General features: G+C 39.5%; 1 protein-coding gene across 1 annotated transcript in view; it reads left to right on the forward strand.

Annotated features, from left to right (window-relative positions):
• Positions 1–17,020, forward strand: part of GNAQ (G protein subunit alpha q) — a 255,115-nt gene that overhangs the window by 91,833 nt on the left and 146,262 nt on the right. Inside the window, exon 2 of the mRNA XM_036433729.2 lies at positions 4,213–4,397. Coding sequence (XP_036289622.1) covers positions 4,213–4,397 — 185 coding nt within the window. The remainder of the gene's footprint in view (positions 1–4,212; positions 4,398–17,020) is intronic.

Raw genomic sequence — 17,020 nt, forward strand, 5'->3', positions numbered from 1 at the left:
TTAATCACAGGACAGAATTATTTACAGATCACATTGTGCAAACTGACAGAATAGTCAGAGTAAGCTTTAGAGATGCTTAGTATGAGCGGGGCACATGGAGTAATAAATATGGATTTGTGGCCCAGCTGTATATGGAAACCCTCTTGTGTTGAAGAGCCTAAAATGGAAGCATCAGATTGTGTGTGAGCGTATGTATGACTAGTAGGCTGCATTCTAACAGCTTACAAAGGGATGCACTCCACAGTAGGACATTAAGATCACATTTGATGTCTGTTCTGATGGAAGGGCATGTGAAGTGAACTGCAGATTGCACTCTGTGCTTTATCTTGGTCCAATGAGTTGGGAAGGGAAGAAAGTATCCCTCAAAGCTAATTTTCACACTGGATGAAGTGGCTTTTTAAATAGCAAGGAGTCTTAAATAGTCTCATTTCTGGGTGTTTCGAGGAGCTGGGATAAGAAAAGGCAGAGTACTTGCCCAAAGCTACAAGTGACTTTTCTGAAGAAAATCTTCAGCCACATACATAGAGACTATTGAAGGAGAGAAGCAAGAGTTTTGTGGGAGTCACACCCTTGTCTGGGTTGCTATGCTTGTTAAAGTTACTAATTTATGGGAGATTTATTCAAATTAGCAAAAACGAGACACACCCCCTCACATACACAAACATTTTATGTCAGGCTCCTTGCTAGATTTTATTTTGTAAGTGTCTTTGGAAATAGTACATTTCTATTTCTTTAGATAGGTCAAGAGTGATTTGTGCTCTGGGCTGTGAAAGGAGATTAGCCACCACTGCATTCATGAAGCAGTCTACTGGTGGAAAAGTTGGCTTTCTTTCCTTCAGAGTTAAGTAATTGTGAAGTCTCTCATTATACTTTCATGTGGCCTTAGAAAAATAACATAATTTTATATAATTTGGGAATAGCTGGAAGTTTTTATTATACCAAATATTTTCTTCAGACTAATCCTGAGTAGATTGTTAAAATGCCCATTTCAAACCCCTGGGACTGTTGTGTAAGTGTATAAAAATAGGAGAAGTACACACTCTTTGAGTTATACGTTTGTTGAGAAAAAGCCATTTGTTTCCATGACACAACTCTTTGTGGAACAAAGGAGCTGAGTTTTTTGCTTGGTTGATAGTTTAGTTCATATACTGTCTTTTGAATTAAATCCAGCTGTTTTAGTTGACCTTTTATCATTCTGCCTACAACATTTGGGTAACACAGATTTTCTAAGTGAAGTGTTGGCTTCACTTAGAATTTGTTGCATGTATATAATTAAATCTAAGTGTGAACATTAAATTCATGGGTGAAATTTACCTGGGAGGATGGCCAGTCAATTGGAGCATGGGACCACGATTCAAAATGGATCCCCATTTATAAAGAAGTATTCAGAAATTCAAAATTAGTTTAAATGGATAAAAGTGAGGTGTAGTCAAAGAGGCAGGAGAAGTTAATTATCCTGAATTTGTGGCAGCTGTGAACATTTGGCCCTTGAACAACTTGGGTGTTTAGGGGTGCTGACCTTCCACGCAAGAACTACAGCTTCCCCTCCACATACGCAGACTCCCAACCATGCAGCTGACTTTTGAACAATGGGGTTTTGAACTGCTCCCGTATAAGTGGGCCTGTGCAGTTCAAACCCATGTTGTTCAAGGGTCAACTGTAGTGACAAACCCAAACTAGGCAACTGAAAGCTGGGCTTGAGCCCTCATGCTGACTGCTCCTAGATGTGCCATCTCAGCCATGATGCCTCACCTCTTCAAGGCCTTCTCCTTTGCATAGGATAAAGATAATAAACACATCTACCTGACAGATTTTTGAGAGGATAAAATGACCATGTATTTCAGAGTGCTTGGCCAAAAAATAAAGGATTGAACACAAATTGCTTTTAGTTTTCCTTCACAAGAGGGGGGGATATTCAGGAGGTGGAGACCACTGTTTCCCCTGTCTACACTGGAGATTGGACATAGAGGGGTGAGAAGAAGGAGGGGTACACATGCATGTTCTGGAGGACAGGTACTGGATTTATTAGTACTTTGTTGGAGAGTCAGGAGTCTGGATTCTTGTTTGGGCTCTATCATTTCTCCATTGTGATTGCCCTTCTGAAGAGCGCTAAGTGCCCAGCTAGTGTGACTCAGTGGTTGAACATCAACCCACAAACCAGGAAGTCATGGTTCAATTCCTAGTGGGGCACATGCTAGGGTTGCAGGTTCTATCCCCAGTAGAGGGGGTGCAGGAAGCAGCTGATTGATGATTCTCTCTCATCATTGATGTTTGTATCTCTCCTCCTCCCTTCTTCTCTCTGAAATCAATTTAAAAAAATGAACAAAATACCCTCCAACACAAACAAACAAACAAACAAACAAACAAAAATGTTAAGAGAACACTAGAAACAAATGCTTTATAAATAAGATTTATTGAGAAAGGGCAGAGGAAGAAGAGAGTACCCTCTGTTTCCTTGCCTTCCCACTCTTTCTTCTTATTAAGCTGCTTCGTCTTTCCCTTTGGAAAATACCACTCAGGTCCCAGCAGAAGACATATGGCTGCCCCAGCTGGGTGACTAAAGAGAGTTTTATAGTGGGACTCTTTACAAAGGTGTGGGCCAGGTGTAGATAACCAGTGAGGGTGGTGCAGTCACCAGGGCCCCACAATAGCTGGGCAAGGGGAGGATCTAGGTACAAGAACATGTAGAGGGCCACCATCTGGGGCTGGGGCCTCTTGGAGGGGACACAGCATACTAGTACCTGTGGTGCTCTGGCAGGGAGGGAGCTGGGGGAATAAATGGCCATCCTCATTCTCCTGTTCCATGGTCTCCTCCTCATATCTCCCATGGACTAAATCCAAGTAGAAGACTGGGGGCAAGAGAGATGTTATACAGTCCTTGCTGGTCCACCTCCTGGGGCAACAAGCAAGAAGAGGAAATGAAGGGAGGGACTCTGGGTGTGTTTGGGGCAACAGGGAAGTATCTTACTTCAGAGTTGACTTTTGGGTTCTTTTTTTCATAACCTCTTAATTCCTTCTCATTCATTGACCGATCCCACATTCTTAGGAGACTGCAGGCAGGAGACTGCATTGGTCTGCTGCCCAGGGGCTTAGTGACTAGGTCCAGAGTTGCCATGTGTAGACTGCTCTTGCATGATGTAAGTGAAACACTAGCCAATGTAGTTTGTGCTTCATCTACTCTCTTGTTTTTATTATTTTGTTTTTGGAGGATGAGTATACAAAAGCTTCTTGGATAGCCAGGAGGGAGGCCCTGCTGCTTGATTCTCTTTCCTTTTCTTCTCATACCATTAACCTCACACATGAAGATTTCTTGTTATTGTATTGGGGAAAAACGGCAGAGATTCTGATTTCATGGTTATGTCTTTAGTTGGGCTCTCAGAGCAAGCCTCTGCGATGGGGATAATACACAAAGAAGCAATCTAGTTTTTCTCCCCTACATCCTTCGTATTGCTTGGGAAAACAAAGGTACCAGTTTTTTTTTTAATTTTTTATTATTATTTTTTTTATAACTTGTTGATAATGAGAAACCATTTCACAGCTTTATTTCCATTAGAGGTGCTACTTGTTAGATACTCCCCTCCTCCCAATATTCATGGTTGGGGTTATACTCAGTACCCCTCCCACCCCCCCACTCTCCAAATCAGTATATTTGCTCCCCAGAAAAATCTTCTTTCCTATCTGTTTATTGTGCTCTCTGTATACCCCATTCTCAAAAAAAGAGAAAGTGTCGAGAAAAGGTTAGGCATTTTTCTCTTGTCACCCTCTGAGCAGCCTTTGTGTAAGAGCATTGTCATTCCCAAGCCCAAATCCTGGCCCAGGCAAACAGCCTCCTGGAAGCCGTTCAGCTATTCCCCAGGGAAGAGCTTTATCAAGTGTTTATTCTGTCCAAAGGATGCTATGTTCATTGTGTTTCTTAGAAGATACATGGTTATAAATCACTATCAAAGTTCATGCTGAGTGGCCTCCAAGAGGGTGACAGTTGTTGTTTCCTAAGCTCCTCTGCCTCTGAAATGAACCCGCATTCTCGGATGTGGCTGTGTGTTCACCACGGGTGGCACGTCCACCCCGTGATGCAGCTCTGCTCTCCTGCGATGTTCCTCTGAGCAGGCGGTTGGGGAATGTCAGGTCCCAGCTGGCATTTCTGGCTTAGTGTCTCTGGGAGACCGTGGGGAGGTGTCATGGTCTGATGAGCTTCTGTTGTCTGTCTTCCAGGGACTGGAGAGAGTGGCAAGAGCACGTTCATCAAGCAGATGAGAATCATCCACGGGTCAGGATACTCTGATGAAGACAAAAGGGGCTTCACCAAGCTGGTGTATCAGAACATCTTCACGGCCATGCAGGCCATGATCAGAGCCATGGACACGCTCAAGATCCCCTACAAGTACGAGCACAATAAGGTAGGCGTGCTGCCTGTGGGAACCCCTGGCCAAGACATCTGCCTCTGGGATGCCCAATGGGTTTTTGAAATGTACCTTTTTTTGTCGCATCTAATTGGGACTTTTAATAGTACAATAGTTGTTTTTAAATATTTTTTTCCTTAAATCTTTAAAGTCACGTCTATAAAAAATTAAGAGTTGTGTTCTTAGCGATATCAATGAAAGGCATACTTGGATGTTCGACGCTAAGTATGTGGAGGTTTAAAATGTAAGGGCACACATTCCATGGAGAAGACAATTTGGAAGTTCAAGACAAACTGACCACAGTGAGAGAATTCAGAGAAGAGGCATCTTGCTTCAACCTCCCATTCTTTATGCTTCTATGAAAAAAGAATGAAAATAGCTTAAGACCATTCTGTCTGTTTTAATTTTGGACTTTGTGACTTCCTTTTAGTAATACCACAGGCTTAATTTTATTTCAAAATAGGTCCATCTATTACTTCTGGTAACCTTTCAGACATGTTCCTCTGCAGTAGTGTTCAAGTCATGGAAACCTCTAAAATCATTTGACAAAGGGTTAGGAAAAAGAAATAGAAATTTGCAGCTTTTTAAAAAACAAACCTTTCCAATATCCAGCATTAGCTCTTAATTGAAATTGAAAAATAAGTTTATATTCGGGTGAAAACAAATGCTGTCATTGCTTACCCTCCAGATATTTTAGAGACGTGATTCCAAACAAGGTGGGTGCCTCTGCTGGTGGCTCCAGGTGTGAGTGACACTGCCATTGCCCCTCAGAAAGCTCTCAGCCCCTGCGATTACACCAGGGAGGACATCTGTGCAGAGGCCCCAGCCCAAGGGGAAGGGAAGTCTATTTGGAACTTGTAGAAATGCTTTACAGTCTGTTTTCTTTCATTCTGTGGATTAGTGCTTCCAATGACGTACACAGTCTTCTTCCTTCAGGCTTTTATTGAAGCTGGTAAAATCTCACCTCTTTTGACAAAACACTGCATTTGCACCAACAGTTATGTACTTTAGTGTCTTCAGTCAGAACTTGCATTCACTCAGTATTCTTGATAATCTACTCTTGAGGATATTTCCATGTATCAGGATCAATAGGTAATAGCAAGGAGCTGGTATGCCCAGGGTGACTCATAACTAGATTTAACTCGCAAAAAATGAATTATAGGTGAAATAAGGCAGTTTAGTATACCTTCATTTCTGTTACCATCTAGAAGTTTCTAACTATATAGATCATCTCCGTTTCTTGGGTGGTTCCTTGAAATTAATGGACTGTTTCTTGTCTAATGATATCCTCACACCTTTTTTTTTTTTTTTTTAAATGGCAACAAGAAAGTCTCTCCACAAATAACAGAGAAAGCTTCCACAAATGATTCTTCCTGCTTCTGTTCTCAAAAATGAAAGGATCTGGTCAGATTTGTGAGCCTAGGACTGGGGCACTTGAACCAGATGAGACTGCCTGCATATCTAAAATCTCAATTTAGAAGGATCAGGATTCCCCACCCCTTCCCACCACCACTAACGAAATCTCATGTAATGCATTTCTGAAGCAGGAATACATGCTAGTTTTGTTGCAATTGTGAGACAGTTCTGTGGAAGGAAATTTTCTTAATGCCAATGACTTTCCAAACTACAATTGATGGATAGTATGATGACCTGATGAATGCTGGCTGAGTTATCACATGTGTGTTGTGATTGATGTATCACACACAGATACATTCACAATTTACACCTTATCATAGTCTCCATAAATTATACAAAAAAACAGAAAAAACAAAATTTCTTTCTTGGATGCTCCAGAGAATTCTTTAGGACCTTGCCTTGATGTTAGAGTTTCATATGAAGATCATTTATTGTACAGTCACATAGAAGTGGAAATGGAGAGGAATTTATGCCTTCTTCATGTAGCACATTGAAGAATACTTAACAGTGTTATTTGAGCTCTTTGTATCAGTTCTTGTTAAATAGCCTTTACTAGGTTGAATACCATTCAGTTAGAAATCAACGTCCTAAAAATTATGTTAATATAATTTTTCTCAAATATCATAATTATCCTGTGAAATCTTACCATGGCTCTTAGGTTACATAACACACGTTCTAAAAGAGTGACATGAGTGTGTGCTGACTTCTGAATTAAACATTCTTCAATATGTTTAATCCTCTTCAAGTCATAATATAAATTACTTTCACATTTGTTCCATCTTCACTACAACATCTATATTCTAATGCATCACACCCCCCTTGCTTCATCCATCAACTTCCTGAGCTCTGCCCACTCCTAGACTTTGTTAATACTTGTTAAGGAATTATGTTCTCTCCTTCCTGTTCCACCCAACTGCAGCTTCCTCCTAGAGTTCTCTACTTCCCTCTCCCATAGCACTAGGTAATCCCACCCTCCTGTAGCAGAATCGTTAGTGGAGGATTTATAGTTGTCTAGCTTGTATTATTTATAACAATTTGGTGTTGACCTGATTTCCTGACTAGGCTCAACTAAGCTCCTTGAAAGTACATGTATGTCAGTTTCATCTTGGTATTCTTCATTGTCCCTGGCATTGTGTCTTGTACACAGTAGAGGCTCAAAACATTCCTTGTTTTATGAATAGCTAAATCATTTGTAAGCTTAAACAACTGGAACCCCCTCTTCTGCTCCCAATGTGGTTAAGATGATTATTCAGATAAACAAATAGCTGTCAAAATTTTTTTTCTGCATAAGAGAAGAAATGCAACTTGCTGTCAGAAATAGGCTGCAATTCACAATTCAGGAAGAGGCAAGGGAATTGCTGAGGGAGGGGCCCACTGGAGAAGAGGAATGGCTGGTCACAATATGTTTATATTTTATGAATAGTTTAAAGAACTTAATGTGCATTTTATTAGCAATTACTGGGGAGCAGTGCATTGTGATTTATATTATTTTGTGACATTAAAGCTATAAAATAAATAACCATTTCATTTTTTAAAAACTTCTCTGCACCACCTGCCACATTGGCCATAATCTGTGTTAGTAGCATAAATAAAAATACTTTCCAGGATTGCCCAGCCTAATTTTATACTTACTTCTGAGTCCACTTATTTTATAAGGCAAAGCATAACTTACAAATGATAAAGCCTATTCTTAAATTGGAAAACTACTAGAGTTTTTTTTTTTCTTTTTTTTTTTTTTTTTCTGTGGAAATGGTTCTGGTTATAGAATGCACACCAGAATACTGGAATTTCTTTTGCTCCTGTGTGTTACTAGATTGAATCAAGAATCCCTCTGGTTAGATGGGGGTAGAGGGGAGTGGGAGGGATGGGGGGAACTGTGCAGTGGCTATTCCCCCCCATATCTCCCCACCCCTGCCATAGCACTAAGTAATCCCACCCTCATGTTCTGTCCTTGGACTTTCTTTGCCAAACAAATAACGTTTACAGGTGAGCTGCTTGGACTCGGCCCACGTGAGGGACTTCACTGTGAGCTAGGGTTTGTTTTTTCCACAGAGGTACTTTGCCATTTCCCTAAATACAACTCTTGATAGCTGATATTGAAAGGGATTAAATATTTGTTGCTTAGTCAAATTAAAAGTTACACTTAGGGCTCTGCTAGGCAGAAGGCATTGGACTGTGAGATTACTGCATCATTCCTAAAAGGGAGAATTTTCATCACTATTATCTTTTTATTTTCTTATATACGTGGATGTACTCTTTTGATTATTCTTTGCTTTGCTGCTGAAATCAGCTCTTACTAAAAAGGAAAAGATAAACAATTTCTGTGTTTACCTGGCTAAGAACTATCTGGAAGGCTTATATGAGGAAGGAGCAGCTCATTAGCTTCAGACCCTGAATTTTTTTATGTACTTACTGTCTGTACCTGGCAGTTGGCATGCTTTCTGCGTTGCCTGCTCCTTTGCACACATATGTGCCTTGCTTTCCCAGCCAGGTGGCAGATCAACTACGATAACTATGCTTCCGGTTTTCTAATTTGTCTCTCCTCCACAACATGCTGCAAATGTGGTAGCAGTTTTTGTTCATGGAGTGGATTATTCCAGATACAGATCCTGGTGTCCCTTTATCATTGTGTTGCCTCCTGCTTTCTGTGAACTGTGAAATGGAGGTATTCTTATGCCAGTTCCAAAGTATCAACAGGCTGCAGCTCCCTTTGCCAGTCCCAGAAAGAGAAAAAGCATCTGATGTTCTAGTTTTCACTTTTGGACTCATGACCACAGCTCATGCGGTGCCTAGGCTGCTGCCGCCTTCGACTCCCCAGCCAGCAGTGTGCAGGCCCCACACCGAGTGTCCTTTTTCTCCTGGTCCGATGGCTGCTGTTTGTGTGAACCCTTCTGAGAAAGGACTTGTCACAGGGGAAGAACCTTGTTAAACACAGTCACAGCTTTCCGAATCTTCTGTACTTCCTGAGAAATGCAAGATCTCAGAAGCCATTTTTCAAGAGAAAAATGCAGTTGAGATCTTGGGGAACGTGCCAACTTATTCCTGCCTTTGATCAGTTGAACAAGTGATTTCTGCCACTACCTTTTTCAGCAGGAGGGAATTTTCTACTGCCCTTTTCACCATGAGGGAGTCGTCTTAGTTTACAGAATGCTAAAAGCCTGGTTTGATTTTTAATATTTCTCACTTACACAATAAGCACACACTAAAAGCAGAAGTTGATCAGTGTATGTTTTATTCCTCTGAGGAGTTGTATCCGTTAAGGTTCTCTGCTGGAAAGCAACAGAAGCCAGCACTGGCCAGCTGAAGCAGAAGAATATGTGGGACTGGGAGGTCGCTCTAGAACTGAGGAGAAGCCCAAAGGACTAGCTCGTGGAAACCAGGGCAGGTTTGAGGAACTCATCTGTGAGACAGATGAACTCTGACCCTTTTTAATCTTCTTTCACTCCGCTCAAGATACAAATTGCCAGGAAAAGTTGCCTGGTGGGGCTGGGCAAGCCTGGGCCCTTTGATTGACAGCCTCTGAGGAAAACGTAGTTCAGTTAGTAGAAGAAGGGGAGGGGGGTCATGCTGGCACAAACCACAATGATCCACTGCAAAATCGCACTGTCAATTTAGAAAATAAAGTGGCATGTGGATTCTCTGTAGAAGTAAACTGTTCAGTTTTGCTCAGCATTTGCTAAGTCTCAAAGTACAACTGCTTGCTTATTCCGGGCCAGTTCAGCTTGGGGAGCTGGAGGAGGTTGATGGTTCGTGATTTAGTAAGAGTTACATATGAAATAAGGAGCTGAGTGAGAGCCCAGGCACTGCATAACTGAGTTACCTTGGGGTTGGCACATCTCCTCCCTAAGCCTACATTTCTTAACTCTCCAAGCCTGAACTTCCTCATCTGTAACATGGGACGGATGATGATGATAACAGGGTTTCAGGTGTTAAATGTATAATGTAGATGGACATGCTTTACAAATGATTATAAAGGAGTTTGGAAGTTATTATAAAATGAATTGTCATCATGGAGAAAATGAATACTGCTAACTTTCCACTTACATTAAAAATAAAACAAACAAAATAATTTAAATAGCATGACCAGATTTAGGAGGTTTCTAAGGAAAACTTCCCTCTGAGTGACTGTCATTGAAATGGGATACCAAGGGAGGTAGAGAAATCTCCTTTTCTGGTTGTGTTAAAAAATACAACAATGTATTTTTAACATGTGAAATTCTTTAAGGAAATTTTGTTGAAATAAGATAAAAGATGGACTAGACAACCTCTGAATCTTTCCCCACACTATTTTTTTGCATGCTGATTCTTTGATTCCACAACTCTTAACAGTTAAAGATATTTTGTTATAATTTAAAGCTCCTTTTGAATTTTGTCCATTCCAGAGCACTAACAAACTTAAAAAAAGGGGGGGGGGGGCAGTAAAAAGATTGATTTTGATAATGGCCTCTAGCCCAATGGAGATTTTTCTTTCTTTGTATCTAAATCCCATAGTAATTATAATATTTACGTTTCTGTAGCCTTTTTTTTTTTTTTAAAGTTCAAAATCAGATATAAGATGGTGAATACCAGAGGAAAAGGGAGGTGTGGGGAGGTAGGAGAGGGCAAAGGGAGGATACATGGTGATGGAAGAAGACTTGACTTGGATGGTGTACACACAGTAATATATACAGATGATATATAATAGAATTGTACCCCTGAAACCTATATGATTTTCTTAAACAATGTCACCTCAGTATAGTCAATTAAAAAAATCAGATGCAACTTTTGTGGACATTGGTAGTGATAGTTATTTTAATTGCATTGTTGGCTCCTGGCCACCAAAGATAGCCTGCCCTTTTTCACAGGGAAACCTTCTACTTCTGATTCTGTAAAATCTGAGAGTGTTTTTCTTATTAAATAGTCTAAAGGAATCTAGAGACCTTTTTTTGACTGATTTGATCTGTCCACCACCTTTTTTGCTAAGGTTGGTTTACCACTTTCTCTGAGGACTTTTACTGGGAACTGAATCACCACTGATTTGCTAGTACCCAAATCAACTGTCAAAGTCCCGTTCAATACTTCCCTTTCTCTTTTAATATCTTTTAAATACTTCATAGACACATTTTCTTCTCCTCCTCCATCTATCCATGTTCCATTGCAGTTCTTTATTCATTTTATATCCATGACAAGCCATGTAAAAATAGACAATGAATATGAGATTTTTTTTTGCCCCCCCCCCCCCCTTTTTTTTTTTTGCTAAAATTAATCTATAATCCTGAGAATACTATTATTTATGCAGAATGAGCATCTTAAGTTCAGTTTTATCAGAGGAGATTCTGAAGCCAAGAAAGACTTCAGCAATAGGCTAAGGCTGCATTATTTTTCTTTTGGTGGGGGTAATTTTTATATGCTGGAGAGCACACACATCACCAGTATTAAGTCCATGTATTTTACCAAATAGTGTAATTGTTCTCCATAATGCGAACAGCTTCCTTTCCTTAAGAGCCTTTGTTTATTTCTTTATTCATCCTATGTTGGCTGCCTACCTCTGTACAAGGACTTCTATTGTAGTTCTCCTAGATTAACATGACATTTTCATTATCAGTTACTTTATTTACAAAGGGTGATGGAGCTGCTGTGTGGTTTTGTCATTATTCAGTGGGATCATGTTCCTTCTCACTTCAGCATTTCCTCTAACAGGAGTGGGAGCTGGACTATGAGAACAATGGGCTTCTACCAAGCTCTCTTCTCCTACCTCCTTTTTCGGTTAACATTGCTCTGCACCACCCAAATCGGACTGATTTGGCACCAGAATCCTTTCTGATTTCATCTCATCACTCTCCATAGGATATTAGAAGGACTGAACAGACTTCACCTGGGTTTGTAAAATTTGGTTGTGGTCTCCAGCTGCTGTGGAAATAGATCATCTAGTGAGGCTCATTGTGAGGGCTGTAGTCAGGTAAAAAGGCAATGCAAGCTGCTGGTTTTGCCCTTTTGTTAACAGTATTTTATTCCTATTATGTAAATTTTTTATTCATTTATGTCTTAATGAAGGTAGCAAGTCATTTAGGTTAAGTAAGTAGGGTTATTAAGCACAGGTAGAACTATAGACGTATATATATGTATACACACACACACACATATATGCATACACACTCTTGTGTGGTTGTTGTATTGTGCATTAGAATAATGCACAGTGACTGTTGGACACTGTTTATATATGTGGGGATGAAGGTGATGGAAGACCATCATCCTCTCCATATTGTACACATATGATGACTGTCTTCAGATAATGTTTCCCTAGCTTACTTCTCTAGTCCTCTTTACAGCTCGTCTCATCTCAAAGTAATTCATTCCATGTGTCTGTGTCTTCAGCTAATTCACATTGGTTACAGTTGAATGAAAGGAAGAAAATTAACACTTGGGGGCAGAGATAGGGCTTTAAGTATTTAAATTAGCACAGTATTTGGCACATAGTTCTACTCTGTTAAATAAATGAGCGAAAGTATCATTTATGTGCTAGTCAGCATAAACCAATTTGGCTGTTTTTTAAAAAGTGCTCAAAGGAACATTACTGATTTGTCTAAACACACGAGAGAATGCTGCTTAAGCAATTTCCTTCTAAATCCCTTTCAGCTGCTCAGACCTTGGATGTCCAGGACTGACAGCCAGCATATAAAATACATGTGGCATAGTTTAACACATTTTAGTAGGAAGTTGTGAATCTGGTCATTAGGCTGTTCTTAGTTAACTCCTGGCAAAGCATCACATAAATACTTTCTTTTTTCTTCTAAACCAAGTAATGCATGATTTTCCCCTTAATTTTAAACCGGTACATCGACTTTCAATTAGAGAGGCAGAATGTATTTGTTCGAGCCAAGGAAAGTGAATGCCTAATGAAGTCTGAAGTGATCTAGTGAGGTGATGAGAAATGCTAGCACTTTTCCTTTTCATTCTCACCCCATTGAGGAAGTAATTTCAGTCCTGTGCTTACTTTCTACTTTTGTAGGGCTTGCCTTATATTTAGCAAAGCAGCAGTTTTGCTTATCTAAGTCATGTGTGTCAAGGTCTAAAATCTTATTGTTTCTAAGATACTGTTCTCTTATTCTCCACTATATTGTTTTGCCCTAAGTCAATTATACTTGCTACATAATTGGGATTTTAAATAGGATATTATTAATATAATCATGATCTTTATGAATATGTGTGTGTGTATATGTAGACACAATATCAGCAAGCAAATGTCATTAAAAAAGAATGACATTTTTATGTCCTGTTACACAAGGACATCTATCTTTTAAGGAATAAAAGAGTATTTGATTAAAAGCTATGATTCCTAACTTTGGCTGATACGTTGTAAACTTACACTTTGAACACATTTTCCTGATGTTATGTGCCTTAAAGTGAATTTGCTAAGATGATGCCTTTCGTCATTGTCACCACGACTTTGTAAGGTGATTATGCATTTTATTATAGTCTCCTATTGTTTAAAATGAGAAGTGACTTAGAGAAGTGGCATTGCTGCCATATATCAAGAAACTTGGTATCTCTGCTGAGATGAACAACAGTAGTAGATTGGTTGGCAGGTTATATGCTTCTTTCGATGTACACACATCCCCTGAAGTAAAACCTCTCATGGTTTTGAGCTAAAAGGAGACTGAAGTGACAGTAGTAGACATTGGCATGTCTAGGTGGTGGTGAACAGTCAGTCGTTCTGTGGTGGGAGTTCAGTTAGGTGATCGCTTTTGTGCATTCTTCAAAACTAGCCTAGTCTTCCCTCTCTTGACCTTTATAAGCCATTTTTACTGTCTTTTAGTAGGCTCTGCCGTGACAGAGGGGGTTAGGAGTGTGTAGCTATTTAGCTTCATAGTACATTGCAATCAAACCCTCACTAAAGTTGGGTGTGAAAATACTTTGGATTCGGTTATTTTTCAGTTGACCTTGATCCTGTATTCCTGGTTGTAATGGAAAATTGGGTATTAACAGTGCTATCAGAGTTTTAGGAATTTTTAACCTTCACAGGGCTAAATGGTAGTACCCCCTCCCTATAGTTGACATGGGCATTAATGAGAGAATATAGAGGGACTATCTAAAACTTTTAGGATGATAACATCTGTATAGGAAGCATCTACTAAATGATTGTTGTGAATTCTTCCAAGAAAGTGCCAGGTCAGGAGAAGTGTATGGGCCTTTGGGTAGAGTGCAGAATGTGTGAAGGATATATTATTGATTGTTTAAAGGTATTGAAGAGGCTATGACTCAAGAATGAGAAATGGGTTCCCAGTATCAGGTACACCAGTGGTTTCCCAAAGGCAGTGGCCTGTCCTCTACTAGGACCTAAGATAGCTGGTCTCGAATGTAAGTGATGGTGGGGAAAGTAAGTAGAAGGGGTTCGTGGGTCCTTGTTCTCCCGAGACCAAGGAGCCTCGATAATCCCAATAGTGTATCTTGTTGTCTTGATTCCGGGCTGTTTGCAGCTTAGAGAGGGCAGCCACTCCAGTGAAAGGAAAGGGGCAGAGTAGGAAAGGGGAGAGAAATAACCTTTGCCCAGTGCTTCTGGGTCTGAGGCATTGCCAGGTATTTAATAAGCTCCAAAGTATGAGGTTGTAGGGAGTAGTACTCTAGTTTCACAGATGAAAAGTGTTTAAAACGTGCTTCCCAATTCACTCAGCTTGTAAGTTTATGGGGCTGGATTTTAAAACCAGAGTTGAGCTTAATAAGTCCCAAAAGGCAATTCATATACTTGACTCCATAAACACCTTCGGCACCAGGACACATACAATTTAATTTCCTTACGAGAAAGAGTGTGTGGAGTTCTTTGTGGCCACTCCAACTTCTGCCAGGACCAGAGGAAGACAGCGCTGCTCACTGCTCTGTCCTTGTACCCAGCACAGTGCCCGATCCCCAGTTGGGTGCAGTAAATATTGTAGATAAAATGAGTTGAAGTAAAACCAAAGGGAGCTGTGAGGTATTATTACTGTTGTGAACCTTGTAAGCTCTTAGTTTTTAACAACTGTTCATTTGACTTCTGCTTCCTGACTGACTGTATGCTTTTTTATTTCTTCCTTTATTTTTTGATTGAAAATGTGGTTATTTGTTAAAGTCCAATTAAAATTAAAACAACAACACCCTCAGCATTTTTTTCATGTTTCTTCAGAGTGAGTTTAAGACATGTGCTTTGCTCATAGGCACTTGCAATCTTATTGGATGGGCAAGATTACTCAACAAAATTGTTTGCTTGTATAATCCACAGTCGAGACAGTTTCGACACGAAGGTACATATATTCTTTCTTCCTCTTTGTAATTTCCCTTTCTTTGTTCTCCTTCCTGCCATTCTGTGCAGTGCATGTAGAGTGATGCATTTGGCACTGTTGAATGTCTGTCTATCTTCCCACAGTTGCCCATGGGATGGTCTATGGGAACCAGGGGAGGTGTCCGAACTGCTTCTGCACTCTTGGTCTGCCATTGGGCCTTGATCTAGACACCTTTAAAGATGTAATCACACAGTTCTATTATCACAAACCAAGAAAGTGATGGGAAAACTTATTCATTAGAAAAATTACTTGGCTAAGTACTATAATACACACGTAGCTATAATATGTGAAATTAAAATATGGTATTTATTTGATTGGGTGTTTTCATAAGGTCTAGGTTGTCCCCCTCCCCCCCCTCTTTTCCCAAATGGAACTACATTGGTTTTTATAAACATAAATACAAATGTGTTCATTGTAAAAAGAAAATTCAGGCAACACGTAAAAGCAAAGGAGGAAAGTAAAAAAATCACTTGTAACTTTACCATGTGAGAAAGCCACTGTGAGCATTATGATACATAGACACACTAAGATTTAACTATGTATATATACGTATAGGTTAACAGTTGACATTTCAGTAGCGAAATATATTAATATTTGCAATTAGTGGAACAATGTTCGTAACTAGCCTTACAGCTGAATGGATGACAATGAATGAAGTTAAATGAAATACAAAATAAAAATCTTTCAGTTCTTAGAACTTTTGCAGTGTCAGATTATAGATAAGGGAGTGTGGACCCGTATATAAATATTGACTTTTTATTGGATATATAACAATACTTTATTTCTAAATTGCTTTCTCACTTGTGCTGTAATGAACATCCTTATAGGATAAATTGCTAGAAATGGAATTGCTGAGTTAAAGTGTATAACTTACTTTTAAGGATTTTGATAAAGATTGCTAAATTGCTATCCTGAAAGATCATTCTGTATTACATATGGTGGGGCTGAGTATGCTTGTTTTTATCATATCCTTGCCAACTTGGAGTTTTAGTAACATTTTCAGTCTTTTCACTTTAATAGGTGAAAGAAATGCTTTAGTTTATTTTTTTTAAAGAAAATATTAATGTTCTTTTTGAAAAATATGTTATTGATTTTAGAGAGAGGAGTAGGGAGAGAGATACATCAATGAGAGAGAAACATTGATCAGTTGCCTCCTTCATCCTGCATGCCCCCTACTGAAGATCAAGTCTGCAACCTGGGCGAAATGGTGACTATTGGTTCATGGGTTGATGCTCAACCACTGAGCCTTCCCGGCCAGGTAGTGATGTTGTTCTTTTCATAATTCTTTGGCCATAAACATTCTTCTAGATTCATTCCAGAAATTGGGTCATTTAAAATTGGGTTACTAGATGGTGGCTATTATACTTTTTTAGGCAATATTAATTATATGTTAGGTAGGATCACTTGCATTGGTTATTTTGTTTGAAAAGTGACTTGTGATGAACAAATGTCACTGTAGGTGACATAAGCTTGAGGCCAGATATGTTTTTAATATTTTAATGCTTGGCTGGCATGTTGTGCTTATTTTCATATTGTACGCCCTGTTGTTTAGGATGGACAAGTATAATAATTCGTATGTGAGGACTTTTTTGAGAATCATTTGGACAAAAATTTTCTGAATGCGGAAGGGGTGTTGAATGACATTCACATCTGAAGCGTTCAGTTTGAAATCTCTCCCAAGTTACATCATCAGTCTTTGGCAATATTAAGCAAGTCTATACTCAGTGACCCTGTGTAGTTACCTCATGCAGTTTTCAGACAGATATGAAATAGTATGGTCACCCTGCCTATTCTAAAGAGGACTTTTGATGGTTCATCTCCTATCATTCTCTAGGTCTGAAAAGATTTCCCCTGATCTTGAGGCAGTGGTTCTCAGACATTGGTAAGGCCTGAAATCGCCTGGGGAGCTTA

The sequence above is a fragment of the Pipistrellus kuhlii genome, unplaced genomic scaffold (assembly GCF_014108245.1).
Source record: "Pipistrellus kuhlii isolate mPipKuh1 unplaced genomic scaffold, mPipKuh1.p scaffold_m20_p_12, whole genome shotgun sequence".
NCBI lineage: Eukaryota > Metazoa > Chordata > Mammalia > Chiroptera > Vespertilionidae > Pipistrellus > Pipistrellus kuhlii.